General features: G+C 38.3%; 1 protein-coding gene and 1 non-coding gene across 3 annotated transcripts in view; one reads left to right on the top strand and one right to left on the bottom strand.

Annotated features, from left to right (window-relative positions):
* The window catches only part of NUBPL (NUBP iron-sulfur cluster assembly factor, mitochondrial), a 212,589-nt gene that overhangs the window by 62,442 nt on the left and 136,175 nt on the right, over nucleotides 1-13,972 (top strand). Inside the window, exons 5-6 of one of the 2 annotated variants that reach the window (XM_045569065.1) lie at nucleotides 12,686-12,725; nucleotides 12,849-12,939. In XM_045569065.1, the coding sequence (XP_045425021.1) occupies nucleotides 12,686-12,725; nucleotides 12,849-12,939 (131 nt within the window). Of the gene's footprint in view, nucleotides 1-12,685; nucleotides 12,726-12,848; nucleotides 12,940-13,972 lie in introns of those variants that run through there. The other variant, XM_045569074.1, reaches the window with a different exon arrangement.
* Nucleotides 3,929-4,033, bottom strand: LOC123631220. The gene has a single exon (XR_006733079.1). It is a non-coding gene; the product is annotated as a U6 spliceosomal RNA (small nuclear RNA).

Below are 13,972 nucleotides of genomic sequence, written 5' to 3'. Positions count from 1 at the left end.
AGATTGGGAATAACAAATCTAGTTAAAAGATATGTCAAAACAAAAAAAAGTCAACTGCAATTTAAAGATTCATTAATTATAGAATAACTTGGTGTATTGGAGTACTGTTAAATTGTTTCAGGGAACTTGTCTGGGCATCATCAAGCAGTAGAAGAAAACCTGTTCCCATATTAGCTAAGCTTACAACTGTGTGTTATGTTCTGATCTTATATGTATATTGGAATAACCTTAAACCTGCTGCTGTGCTTTGGATATGTGTGTAGAAAGAATAGGGGAATGAGGAAGAAACAGGCCATTATGTAAACACATGTTTATGAGCACATGCTATACTAAACAAGAGGAATATAGTATTTAGTTGGTAAGGCAGCACAGAGGCATAAAAAGATAAGTAATCATACAGGATAATATTTGCTAAGTGTCAGATGCTGGAGGAGATTAGAAGAGGAAACAGTTATGGAAAGCTGGTTTGGAGGCTGCCATGGGAGAAGGGGATTTAGATAAGCAGAGAGGAGGCTGAGGATAACCTTCCAATTTCTCCAGCTGTAATATGGAGATAATTACTTGTCTCATAGGAGTGTTGTAAGGATTCAGTGAAATAAGATATTTAAAGTGTCTAAAATAAATATAGTGCTTGTGACATTATTGTTACTATTCTAGACCAAAGGTAAGTGGTTCTTCTTTCCTCTTTTAAATTTTTCCTTCCTAGATGCCTGAGAACTTTGACCTGATGCATAGTTTTCATCTTAAATACCAACTGGTTTCCTAGAACATAATGTTGAAAAAATTCTTAGGTCATACCTGTTTTTTTTTTTTTCTGTTTTCTTTTTCTTTTTTTTTTAAGACAGGGTCTTGCTCTGTTGCCTGGGCTAGAGTGCAGTGGCATCATCATAGTTCACTGCAACCTCAAACTCCCAGGCTCAAGTGATCCTCCTGCCTTAGCCTCCCAAGTAGGTTATTGGTCCATGCTACCATGCCCAGCTAATTTTTCTATTTTTTGTAGAGACAAAGTCTCATTCTTGCTCAGGCTTGCCTTGAACTCCTGGCCTCAGGCAGTCCTCCCACCTTGGCTTCCGAAAGTGCTAGGATTACAGGTGTGGGCCACCACACCCAGCCTGTACCTGGTTTTAGTAGGGAAGAATGCTGTGGTCAACTGGTGATGCCAAGGCAGATATAAAGTAAGCTGGAGGCAGGGAATGGTGGTGTATGGATTGCTGTTGGTATATAAACCAAGTATTTATCATCCTTGCCCTAAGTTTTATCATACCCTGTTTGTTTCTAAACTGCCTTTTACTTTTTCTTGTTAAACGCTCTAACATAAGATGGAAAGTTTTAGAAATAGGATGCAAGTTTATATCTGTACTTCTAGTTACTCAGTAAATTAGCCCCAGAGTGGACAAGAATCTGAGATATCATTGCTGCTCCAAAATATCCCATATGCATTCTTCCATTTATATTGTAGTGAGCTGTCAGTTTTCATTTAAAAAATACTTATATCATCTGCAATGCTTAAGTTCTCAATGTAATTTACTTGATTCAGATTGTTTTCTTAATAGAAACTGTCTACATGAGAAAATGAAAGTTTTGATTGAAGAAGGATGGGTTGGAAAAGAGGGGCAATTTTTTTTTTTTTTGCTGGGAAAGAGGATGGATTATAAGAAAGATATACCTGCCTGGCTTTTAGCTTTTTGACCGTAGGGTTCCTGGGATGGGATAGTAGGGTTCCAAGGTGGTACAAAAGGGGAACATATGATGAAGACAAATGAAATTTTAATATAAAGCATGATAGAAGGTGTAAAACTAAAAATAATTCAAGAATTTTCTTTATAGTCTTACTTTCTTCTACCTTCTCAAATTTTCTACATCCTTCTCCTTTCCACTTCTAGATATATCCTCTCCCTAACTGTTTCCTCTTATAATCTCCAGCATCTGATACTTAACAAATGTTATCCTTTTGGCTGTCTAGGTTGACAGTAAAGTTTTGAGTTTTCACCCAATTTCATCCTCCAATCTTTACTCATCTTCTCTCTCTTAATTCTTCTTCTAGGAAGACTTTTCTTTATAGTTGTACTTTCTGCCCTGTTCTCAAATTTTCTATATCCTTCTTCTTTCCACTTCTAGATACAGTATTATTATATTGCCGTTTGGCTGTCCAGGTTGATACTCAAGTTTTGAGTTTTGATGCATTTCATTCTCCAATCTTTACTCACCTTTTCTCTGTAAATTCTTGTTTTCTTCTGGGTAAACAGGTAGGCTTTTTTTTTTTTTTTTTTGAGACAGAATCTCACTCTGTTCCTCGGGCTAGAGTGAGTGCCATGGCGTCAGCCTAGCTCACAGCAACCTCAGACTCCTGGGCTTCAGCGATCCTACTGCCTCAGCCTCCCGAGTAGCTGGGACTACAGGCATGCACCACCATGCCCGGCTAATATTTTATATATATATTTTTAGTTGGCCAGATAATTTCTTTCTATTTTTAGTAGAGATGGGGTCTCGCTCTTGCTCAGGCTGGTCTCAAACTCCTGACCTCGAGCGACCCACCCGCCTCGGCCTCCCAGAACAGGTAGGGTATTACAAACCTCTCCTGGGTACCATTATTTATTGGTGGAACTACTTTGTCTCATCCACCCGTATGAAGTACTCCTGTGAGAACAATAATGGATGTTATTGATCTGATTTCTCATAAGAAAGGACCTTGGTTTCAGAAAGAAAGGAAGGGATAGAAAAGTAAAAGTGAGAAAGTGAAATTGTAAAATTTGCACCAGATGTCCTCTCCTACTTTCTGAACATTTTTGTACGTTTGAGTGCCTTTTCATTAACATATGGATAAAGGCTCATTTTTATAAAACTTATTAATCTTTTTTCTTTTACGTTACTCTGTGTTTAAGTATCCTTTAAAATTATGAAACAAGGTTGTATATTCATGATTATACTGTCCTCATTTTAAAAAATGGATTTAATGCCTCTGGTTATATGGTTTCAAGTTATTTTTTTTTAGACATATATTACTGAATCTTGGTGTTCAACTACATTTAAAACTCTTCCTTTATTTTTGGAGCCAGGTAACAGAGTAAAAGGTACAGAGGTTTCTCAGGCTCATTGCCAATACCAAATAAATGGTAACGTGTACTACTTAGTTGATTCATGAACAATGGAATTCCTACAAAGGGAAGATCTGATTCTAGATCAGAGTTATCCTCGAAACATTTAATGATGTCAGCTTTAATATAAAGATGTAAAGTAGCCTTTTTCCTTTTTACTTAGCTCTTCAGTTTGACATGGTCACAGTGGCATTCATTCCAGCTTACCAATTAACTTATAGTACAAAAGCAGTCCCTAGATCTGTTTGAAACCCACTGGTGGCATAAAATAGACTAATTAAATTCACACCTGTTAGAAATGATAGAACTTTGTTGTAATAGAGTGAGGAGGATGCAGTAGAATGTCATTCATTCTGAGTGGCATTGTAACAATTCAAATAGTTTGACTTACAGTAGGAATCTTTTATGCCTCAATGCATGAGCTCTCATGAAGATATGAGGAGGTTGGAAATAATGATCTGTATCATGATAAGTTCAGCTAAAGACAGTCAAAAAGCTGTTATTCACAGGATAGTGGAGTCCAAAGTTTCTATGCAAACTTTTGACCATTAGTACTGTAAATTTTTCTGTTAAGTTCATGTGGAGGAATTGCTGTACGTATATATGTTTTTTGATTCTAAGGCAAAGAAACTAATTTGTTCATAATCTTTCTCCATTAAATAAAAAATATGGCATCAGACTATGCCAACATTTCATTTCTGGTAATTTTATTAATAAATTAAAGCAAAATGTTTTTAGGCCGTGTTAATTTTGTTTACTGTTATATAAGAAAAGGTAATGAATAATGTGCCTATAATTGTCTTTTTAATGTATATGCTGTGCATTTTTGGTTCAGGGTACTTTCTTCCCTGTTAAATTTTGCATATCATCCTTCTGCAGAGGACATGCTAATCTCTGTATCATTCCAATTTCAATTTATGTGCTGCTGGAATGAGTACCTGTTAAATTTTGAAGAGACATATTTGACATGGTGATCAATCTGCTCATGTTTTTCTGAGCTTTCAGTTTATAATTTTCATTCATTACTTAGAACAAATACTTAAAGTACATATTTTTTTAAAAAAATTATTTATATTATTTTTAATTGACACATAATTTTACATATTTATGGAGTATAATGTGATGGTTTGATATATGGATACATCCGTGTAATGGTCAAATCAGGGTAATTAGCATATCCATCACCTTAAACATTGTCATTTCTTTGTTATGGGAACATTTAAAATATTCTATTTTGGGATATATAATACCTTATTTTTAACTGCAGACACCTGACTGTGCAATAGAACACCAGCACTTACTCTTCCTTTCTAATTGTAATTTTGTAAGCATTGACCAAACTCTCCTCATCCTCCTGCCCACCCCCACCTTCCCTAGCCTATGGTAACCACTGTTCTATTCATTACTTTTACAAGGTCAACTTTTTAGGTTCACCTCCCATGGTTGGCTTCCCAACTATGCAGGACCACTTGTTCCTTCTGGGGCAGAGAGCCATGTGCTGTTACACAGGGGTCACAGCCTTTCTTCTGGGTCTTGGTTTTGAGAAGTTGGGGCCATGGTGCTGCAGCTACCTGTGTGAGTGTGGTGGAATGAGGGCAGAGACTTGTGGATGGAGAGTTGCAGTGGCTCTTAGTACCCGGAGCAGGACACACTCTAGCAGTGGCCTCAGTTTCAAGATGGCACTGTGCTGTAGCAGCTTGCATCATGGGGGTGGGGAGTGCACAATGTGGGTTCCTACTCCGTACTTGCCATATGCAACATGGGTTCTAAGTATAATTGGGCAACTCTGTGCCAATACATTTGAAAATTTTGTTCAAACAGGCACTGCCTAGAAAAATATATATCACCAAAGCAGACTTAGAAAGAAATAGAAAATTCAGATTATGCCATACGTTTTACAGAACTGGAATTAGTAGTCAAGATCTTCCTACCACAGAAGTAGCAAGCCAACACTCAAGGATCTAATAATTCCAATCTTACAAAATATATAATATTTCTCAACTAAGTTTATGAAGCTAGTAAACCCTTAGAAGATAGAATGAAATGGGAGCATCATAGACCAGTCTCCCTAAATAACTATGTAAAAAAAAATCTTATGTAAATATTAGCACACCAATTTCAGCATTGTATAAAACAACTATATTATGATTAAATTGACCTTAAACAAGGGAAGCAAGTTTGGTTCAACATTAGAAAAAATCTGTTGATGTAACTTACCATTTTAGCAGATCAAAAGTGGAAAAGCATATGATAATTCCAATTGTTTAATCTGTATGCATGTGTAACTGAAGAAAATAGAAAGTAAAAAATAGCACAGACCACGATAGAGAAAAGTTATTACTCTGAAAATTTAAGTTGGATGCTTTGGGAAGGATTGGCAAAATTACATGGAAGAAAAATACTGCTTTCAAAATTAGGTATGGAGAGATTGAGCTAATTAGTTTATTCAGAAGGAAACCAGAAAAGCACACTCATTTACTGATCTTTTCATGAAGGACGATGACCTTTTCTTTCAGTAGGGATTCAGTGAATGGAGTTCAGCAATAGATTTATTTTTGTAAGCCATGCCTATATGCTTTGTCTACAGTTTTCAGTTTCAGTCTCTTTGTAGAAGAAAAAGAACATGTGGTGAGATCTGAATGTATGATACTGCTAGGTTTTTATGTTTTTTCCCTAAACTTTAAGCTTAGTACTTATCCAGATTGCATTAGAGAGTTTCTACTATAGTTTGTTATGGTGGAGAAGTAGGATATGGAAGCAAGAATAAATGGGGATGTGGTTGCATAGATAAAAGAAACTATGTTTTATAGTAACCTTTATATTTAAATTTAGGGGGTACAGATTGTTCTTTGTTACATGGCTGAATTGCATAGTGGAGAAGTCTAGGCTTTGAATATACCTGTCACCTGAATAGTGTACAATGTACCCCATAGGTAATTTCTCATCCTACACCCCTCTCCCCCTTCTGACATCTAATGTCCATTAAGTCACTCTGTATGACCATGCACACCCATTGCTTAGCTCCCACTTATAAGTGAGAACATGTGGTATTTGGTTTTCTGTTCCTGGGTTACTTCACTTAGAATAATGGCCTCCAGTTCATCCAAGTTGCTATAAATGATATTATTTCATTCTTTTTGATGGCTGAATATTATTCTAGTGTGTGTGTGTGTGTGTGTGTGTGTGTGTATCACATTTTTATCACATTTTCTTTATCCACTCATCCATTGATGGGCACTTACGTTGGTTCCATATCTTTGCAATTGTGAATTGTCCTGTGATGAACATATGGGTGCAGGTGTCTTTTTTACAAAAAGACTTCTTTTCCTTTGGATAGGTCCCTAGTATTGGGATTGCTGGATCAAATGGTAGATCTGCTTTTAGTTTTTTGAGTAATCTCCATACTGTTTTCCATAAAGGTTATACTAATTTACATTCCCACCAACAGTGTGTGAGTGTTCCATTTTCATTGCATCCCTGCCAACATCTGTTGTTTTTTGACTTTTTAATAATGACCATTCTGACTGGGGTAAGGTGGTATTTAATTGTGGTTTTAATTTGCATTTTCCTAATGATTAGTGATGTTGAGCATTTTTTCATATGTTTGTGTTTGGCTGTTTGTTTCTCTTCTTTTGAAAAATGTCTGTTTATGCCTTTTGCTCACTTTTTCATGGGGTTATTTGTTTTTCCTTGCTGATTTGTTTGTGTTCCTTATAGGTTCTGGATACTAGGCCTTTGTCAGATGTATAGCATCTGAATTTTTTCTCCTATTCCACAGCTTGTCTATTTACTCTGTTGATTGTATCTTCTGCTGTGCAGAAACTTTTTAGTTTAATTAAGACCCATTTATTTATTTCTGTTTTTGTTGTATTTGCTTTTGCAGTCTATAAATGTGTATTAGGCCTGTTTGTTCCAGAGTCCTATTTGAGCCCAGTGTTTCTTTGTTGAATTTCTGCCTTGATGATCTATCTAGTTCTGTGAGTAGAGTGTTGAGGTCCCCCACTATTATTATGTTGCTGTTTATTTCATTTCTTAGGTCTAGTAGCATTTGTTTTATGAATATGGGAGCTCTTCTATTAGATACATATATGTTTAGGATCATTACATCTTCTTGTTGAATTACTCCCTTTATCATTATGAAAGGACCATCTTTTTTGTTTTACTGTTGATTTAAAGTCTGTTTTATTTGATATAAGAACAGATACTCCTGCCGACTTTTGGTTTCCATTTGTATGGAATATTTTTTCCTTCCCTTTACCTCGAATCTTTTGATTCTTTATGAGTTAAATGAGTTACTTGGAGATAGCAGATATTTGGGTTGTGTTTTTTAATCCATTCTGTCAATCTATATCTTTTAAGTGGGGCATATAGACCATTTACATTTAATGTTAATTTTGATAAGTGAGATATTATTCCATGTATCATGTTGACTATTACCCAGTTGCTTTGTATTCTCCCTTATGTTATTGTGTTATGTTGTTTTGTAAGAGCTGTCAGTTTTTACTTTTTAGTGTTGTTATAGTGATGAATATCGACCATTCTTTTTGGTATTTAGAGCACTTTTTAGCCTTTCCTGTAGGGCTGGTCTAGTGTTGACAAATTCCTTTAGTGTTTGCTTGTATGGGAAAGGTTTTATTTTTCCTCAGTTGTGAAACTTAGTTTTGCAAAACTTAGTTTTACAGAATTCTTGGCTGACAGTTACTCTGTTTAAGAAAACTGAAGATGGGGCCAGGCGCGGTGGCTCACACCTGCAATCCTAGCACTCTGGGAGGCCGAGGCGGGAGGATCACTCAAGGTCAGGAGTTCGAGACCAGCCTGAACAAGAGCGAGAGCCCGTCTCTACTAAAAATAGAAAGAAATTATCTAGACAACTAAAAATATATAGAAAAAATTAGCCTGGCATGGTGGCACATGCCTGTAGTCCCAGATACTTGGGAGGCTGGGGTAGAAGGATTGCTTAAGCCCAGAAATTTGAGGTTACTGTGAGCTAGGCTGATGCCACAGCACTCTAGCCCGGGCAACAGAGCGAGACTCTGTCTCCAAAAAAAAAAAAGAAAGAAAGAAAGAAAAGAAAACTAAAGATGGGACTTCAATCCCTTCTGGCTTGTAAGGTTTCCATTGAGAAGTCTGCTGTTAGTCTGATGGATTTTCCTTAGTAAGTTACTTGATGCTTTTTGTCTTGAAGCTTATGACTTTCTCCTTTGCTTTGGCTTTGGCCAGAGTGATTACTGTGTGCCTTGGTGATGTCCTATTTGGAATGAGTCTTCCAGAAGTTCATTTACCTTCTTGTATCTGGATGTCTAAATCTTTAGCAAGACCAGGGAAGTTTTCCTCCATTATTCCCTCAAATATATTTTCCATGTTTCTTCCTTTTCTTCTTTTCCCTCAGGGATGCCTGTCATTCTTATTTTTCAGAGTTTTGTATAATCTCACATATTTTGGAGATTTTGTTCATTTCTCTTGATTCTTTAAAAATTTTTTTGACTGCCTAGGTTAATTCAAAAGCCTTGTCTTCAAGCTCTGAAATTCTTTCTTCTGTTTAATTTAGTCTGTTGATAAGACTTTCTACTGTATTTTGAGATTCCCTAATTGACTTTCATTTCTAGAAGTTCTGTTTTGCTTTTTAAAAAATTATCTACCGTTTTTTGATTTTCCATTCATGTCCTGAATTTTATATATATATTTGTGTGTGTGTGTGTGTGTGTGTGTGTGTGTGTGTGTTGGTTTTCTACTTTCTCACTGATCCCATTGAGCATACTTGCAGGCCATATTTTGAATTCCATTTCTGACATTTCACAAATTTCCTTTTGTTTGGAGTCTGTTGCTAGAGTTAGTGGTCAGTGTGATCCTTTGGGGGTGTTGAGAGCTCCTGTTTTTCATATTGCCAGAGTTCTTGTGCTGGTTCTTTCTTGTTTGGATCCTCTTCCCTCAGCTCAAAGCAGATAAATTTGAGATTCACCTGTTTTCCTCTGCTGGGAACTCTGCTGCTTAGTGTAGAAATGGAGAGGGACACTACCTTTTGGCTCATGCAGGTAGGTACCTACTGTGGTGTTGCTGGCAGTTTGGTTCAGTTGGACCTCAGACCCTTGGGATAGTGTTCAAATGGCAGGCATGGTGGACTAGGTTAGGTACTCCCCCAGTCCCAGGTCTCTGGATGGCATGCTTGAGTCCTGGAGGGACCAGACCAAGACTGGGATGGTAAACTTGGTGTCAGACGCTGGCTGTGGTAGTGAGGGGTGGAGTGATCTCCTGCTCTAGAAGAATGCTCAGGGAGGAGAAGGGTGGATATACTGTGAGCCTGCTACAGTAGGGGCAAGTCCCTGTTGATGAGATTAGCAGAGGGAGATAGCTGTGGGATGCACACACTGTTCACACCTCTTCTCTCAGCAGTGACAGTGGCCTCTGTCCTTCAGGGGCACAAAAGCACCCAGATTTCCAGCTCCCACCCTGAACCACCTGCAGTGGAGGTGGTAGGGGCAGCTCAGTCTGCTGTGTGCAGATTTACCAGAGTGGCTATGGGCTGTGGCTGAAATGCTTTGATAAGGGATGTGTGGTTGTGTCAGGGACTTGCCTCTAGGGTGGGTGGTAGCTTTAGTCCTTGGGGAACACGAAAGCACTTACTGTGGCTTCTTAGAGGGAAGGGCACACACACAACCTCCATGGTATCCTGGATGTGACAGGTGCTCTGTCAAAAGTGGGGCAGCTGCTCCCAAGTGCTCTGACTTAATCTTCGCCTGTGGAACCCTTGCCAGTCCTAATCAGAAACAGACATGGCTGCCTCAGTAGCAGTGGGCAGAGGAGGGGAGGAGGAGGAGAAGGCCCTGAATGGTGGGGAGCTGGTGTCCTGTTACCCTTTGTCCTAAGGAGCCCTTTGGTGTGCTACACTCTGCCCTTGGCTGGAAGTAGCCTGTCCTGAATGCCCAAGCTCCAGGAGACCCACAGTTCCTCTGGGACCCACTGGTCTCCCAAGGCTGCTGCAGACTGAGTGGATTCTAGGGGAATGTTGGTTGTGGATCCAGTGATGTAGAAAACCAGGGGCTGAGATTCCTGGGTTGGGACAGGTACAAAAACACTGCCTGTCCATGAAGGGAGGGAAATAAGCAGCACCCTCTGTGAAGTGCCTGGGCACGGTGGACAGAGTCCTCTTGGGGATATGTGCCCCCCTCAAGCCTAGACCTGTTTGTTTCACAACTCACCAATACCAAAAGCTCATGCTTGGGAGCAGAGGTGACTATGTACCCAGCATCAGGTCGTTGGAGGAGGGAAGGTCCCCATCTCCACATCCCTTCCTGGGCTGTCTAGCTTCAAACTCCCAAAATGGCACTTTAGGCCTGTGACCAGAGACGGTAGGGCCCCTTCCTGGCAAGCAGCATGGGCAAGATGTTGGGGGAATGCCATGTGCTTGCATCTTAGTCTCACTGCAGTCTGTAGCAGTTTGGGAGGAATCGTCCTAGATGTATTAGAAGCGCTCGAACTCCCTTGTCCCTTCTGAGCTGAGGGCAGCTGGTCAGCCTGAATTCTGGCTGAGAGAGGGGCCCGGCCTGGCTTCAAACTGCCCAAATGGTGCCCTGGGCCTGTGGCCAGAGGGGGTGGAACCCTTCTCAGACAGGCTGCACTGGCAGGAAACTGTAGGAGTACAATTAGCTTGAGACTTGGTCCTACAGCAGCTGGCTGCAGGATGGTGGGTACCATCTCAGATGTGTGCTGGAAAGCCTGCTTTCTCTGCCTTTTTCCGTAGCCAGACAGGGGGTGTAGCCACATCAAGCTTAAACTCAGCCTGTGGTCTGGGTACTGCCCAGTGTAAAATTCACAAAATGGCACCTTGGACCTGTAACCAGAAAGGCTGGAGCCCCACCCAGGCAAACAGCATGCGCGTGAAACTGTGGAAAATGCTGTCCGCTCATGTCTCAGTCTCATCTGCAGCCCACAGCAGGGCAGTGGAGACCTTCCCAGGGATGAATGGGAGCACCCGGGCTCCTCTATCCCTCGCAGTGGCTGCAGGCTCGCCTGTGGTTCCTTAGCATCTAGGCTTTCAGAATGGTGCCCGGCTCAAGCTGCTCTAGCTGGCTCAGATGCCTGTGGGATTCTGTGTCAGTTCTCTTTGTGCAACAATGTCTCTGTGCAATCTCCAAGCAGCTCCCTATGTTAGGCCGGAGATGCTGCATGGTTTGGGGGCTTCTCTTTCTTGTAGCCAAGGTTGTAAAAGCTTGTCTCAGAGAGTGGAGCCCTGGGAGCTTCTCTCAAATTATTTCACCACATCCAGTAGCTTCTCCCAATTGTTAGCCAGACCCCAGCCTGGCAAATTGCCCTGAAACCCTCTCCTTATCCACTTTTGGTGCTTCCTGTCACTTCCCTGGTAAATCCTAACATTCTCTCCTAGATGGTCTGTTCAAAATGTGAGAACTGCTTACTATTCTGGTTCCCCTCTGTGGAGGAGGCATATACTATGTGTCTAGTCATCCATCTTAATCCTATTTCAACCATTTTTTGATTATGTAAAGTACATATATATTTTTCGTACTTGACTATAAGCAGTATATTGCTTTTCTCTTGAGATTAATGCAATTTCTATTTTTTAATTTTTTTTTTATTTTTTGGGGGGGAGAGGAGGAGAGGGGATGATTAATGCAATTTCTTATCTCAGATTTCAAGATAGAATTTTTCTGCTTTTTTGGATTTTCATAATTTTCCAACTATTTAAGGGAAAAAAGTAACACTTCAGTGTAGGAGGAACTGATAAGATGTGTGTATGCATCAAGTATACACATACATATATATACATACTAGATAAGCATATATATGCAATTTATATATTTATATGTCTATGCATATAAATAAAATTGATGGATAAATTACTTATTGAGGTTTTTTTAAAGAAACATATCTTAAAATTGTAGATGAATTATTTCTTAATAAAAATGATATCTCAACTGTTTTTAGATGTCGCATCTATTGGGACTTTTAGCAGTAAGCTTGGTATAATGTTTAAATTGTTGCTGATTGAGGTGAATTAGTTGAAAGTTACATTGTAGCAGTATGAGCAGCCTATTTGTATTTCTAACTTGACATTCTTTGATAAAAGGCTGGAGGGATAGATGGGGAAAAGGGAGATATTGGTCAAAGGATGTAAAGTTTCAGTTAGACAGGAGGAATAGGTTCCAGTGATTTATTTCACAGCATGTTTTTTTTTTTTTTTAAAGCCAGTCAAATTTAGCAGTGGGGGGGTTGAATACCAACTTTAGTGACACTAATGTTAATAAGTTCTGACAACCCACTACTATCGGACCAGCCTACAGCATGTTAACTATTGCTAATAATCAGGTATTGCAAGTATATTTCAAAATTACTGAAAGAGTAGATTTTAAATGTTCTTACTGCAAAGATGGGATAAGTAGGTGAGGTCATGGATATGTTAGTTAGCCTGATCTAATCATTCTGCATTGTATATATGTATCATAACCTCACATTGCAATATAAGCAATTTTTGTCAATTAAAAAATAGTAATAAATATTTTTAAAAGGCAAAAAGTCAGTATGTTTATTTATAATGATTTACACTTCTAAAAGAGAATTTTTTTTTCTTATTTCAGGCAACCTAATGAGGCCTCTTTTGAATTATGGTATTGCTTGGTGAGCATATATTTTTACTTTATGCTACTTTTAAGAATAATATTGATTAATTTATACAAATTAATGCAAATTTATTTATACAAATTAATTTATACAAATTGTATTTTTGGATTACTGTTGCAGTATGTCTATGGGCTTCCTGATTGAAGAGACTGCACCAGTCGTTTGGAGAGGCCTTATGGTCATGTCAGCCATTGAGAAACTATTGAGGCAGGTAAGATGATTGCATTAAACATCATTTTATCATTGGTAAAGCTTAGCATGCATTTGCTGATTGGAGAATTGTTAAAATTTGCAGTCAGATTTGAGTTGTTTTACAAGGGAATCAGTTGATGGGATGAATGCATAACGAGTAATGTGTCATCTAATGAGTTATGTGGCTCCAAGACCAAATTTCACTGGTACATGATTTAATCTTTCCCATTGCTTATGAGTACTAAAAATCCTAATGTCTTATTTAATATTGTTTTATTGCCTTGTTGTGTCTGCTGTGAGAAGAGCAAATCATTGTATAAGTAATTTGCCTTCTTTAGATTTTATGGTTAATCTCATTATGACCAATATTGAATTATAAGGGTAGTGTAGAAAATTTTCAGATATAGGAAGAAATTATGTAAGTCATGGTACTTGTGGTTTAAAATTAATTTAGAAAAAAGTGAAATTTTGGTTTACTCTGAGTATATAGTTATACATTTGCGTATGTAACATTTGTCCAATCAATTTTAACTTATTCTTAAGAAAGTAAGAGAACATTTGATTGGATAACCTAAAAATATCAGGTGGGCCATATGTTATTTATAGTTTGCTTAAACTAAATCTTATTTTTTTCTTAGTAGATGTTAGTTTATGATTGTGGTCTTAGTAAATATTAGAAGTAATTTGCATTTACTGTATCAATTTGCAACAGTTACCCCTTATTTATTCAGATTCTACTTTGGATCAGGCACCATGCTATAGGTTGACAGTTCTAATGGTAGATACTCCTGTATTCATTTTAAGATGCACAAGTTATTAGATGAAATATATCTTGAACTCTGAAACTCTTTTTTTTTTTATTGTAGCTTCTTGTCTTTCTACCACTTCTGCTGCTTGAGTTCTGATAAATGTGCTCTTTGATTTTTGGTCCCAGACTCCTTTTATTGTCTAAGTCTTTGGCTTTGTTGTCTTTTCTTTTATACTCAGATCCTATAGCTGATTATTCAGTTATACTCCCCAAAACATCCCATCCTCACCATTTCCTTTGTGAC

The sequence above is a fragment of the Lemur catta genome, chromosome 1 (genome assembly GCF_020740605.2).
Source record: "Lemur catta isolate mLemCat1 chromosome 1, mLemCat1.pri, whole genome shotgun sequence".
NCBI lineage: Eukaryota > Metazoa > Chordata > Mammalia > Primates > Lemuridae > Lemur > Lemur catta.
This window is presented reverse-complemented; position numbering and strand designations above follow the sequence as displayed.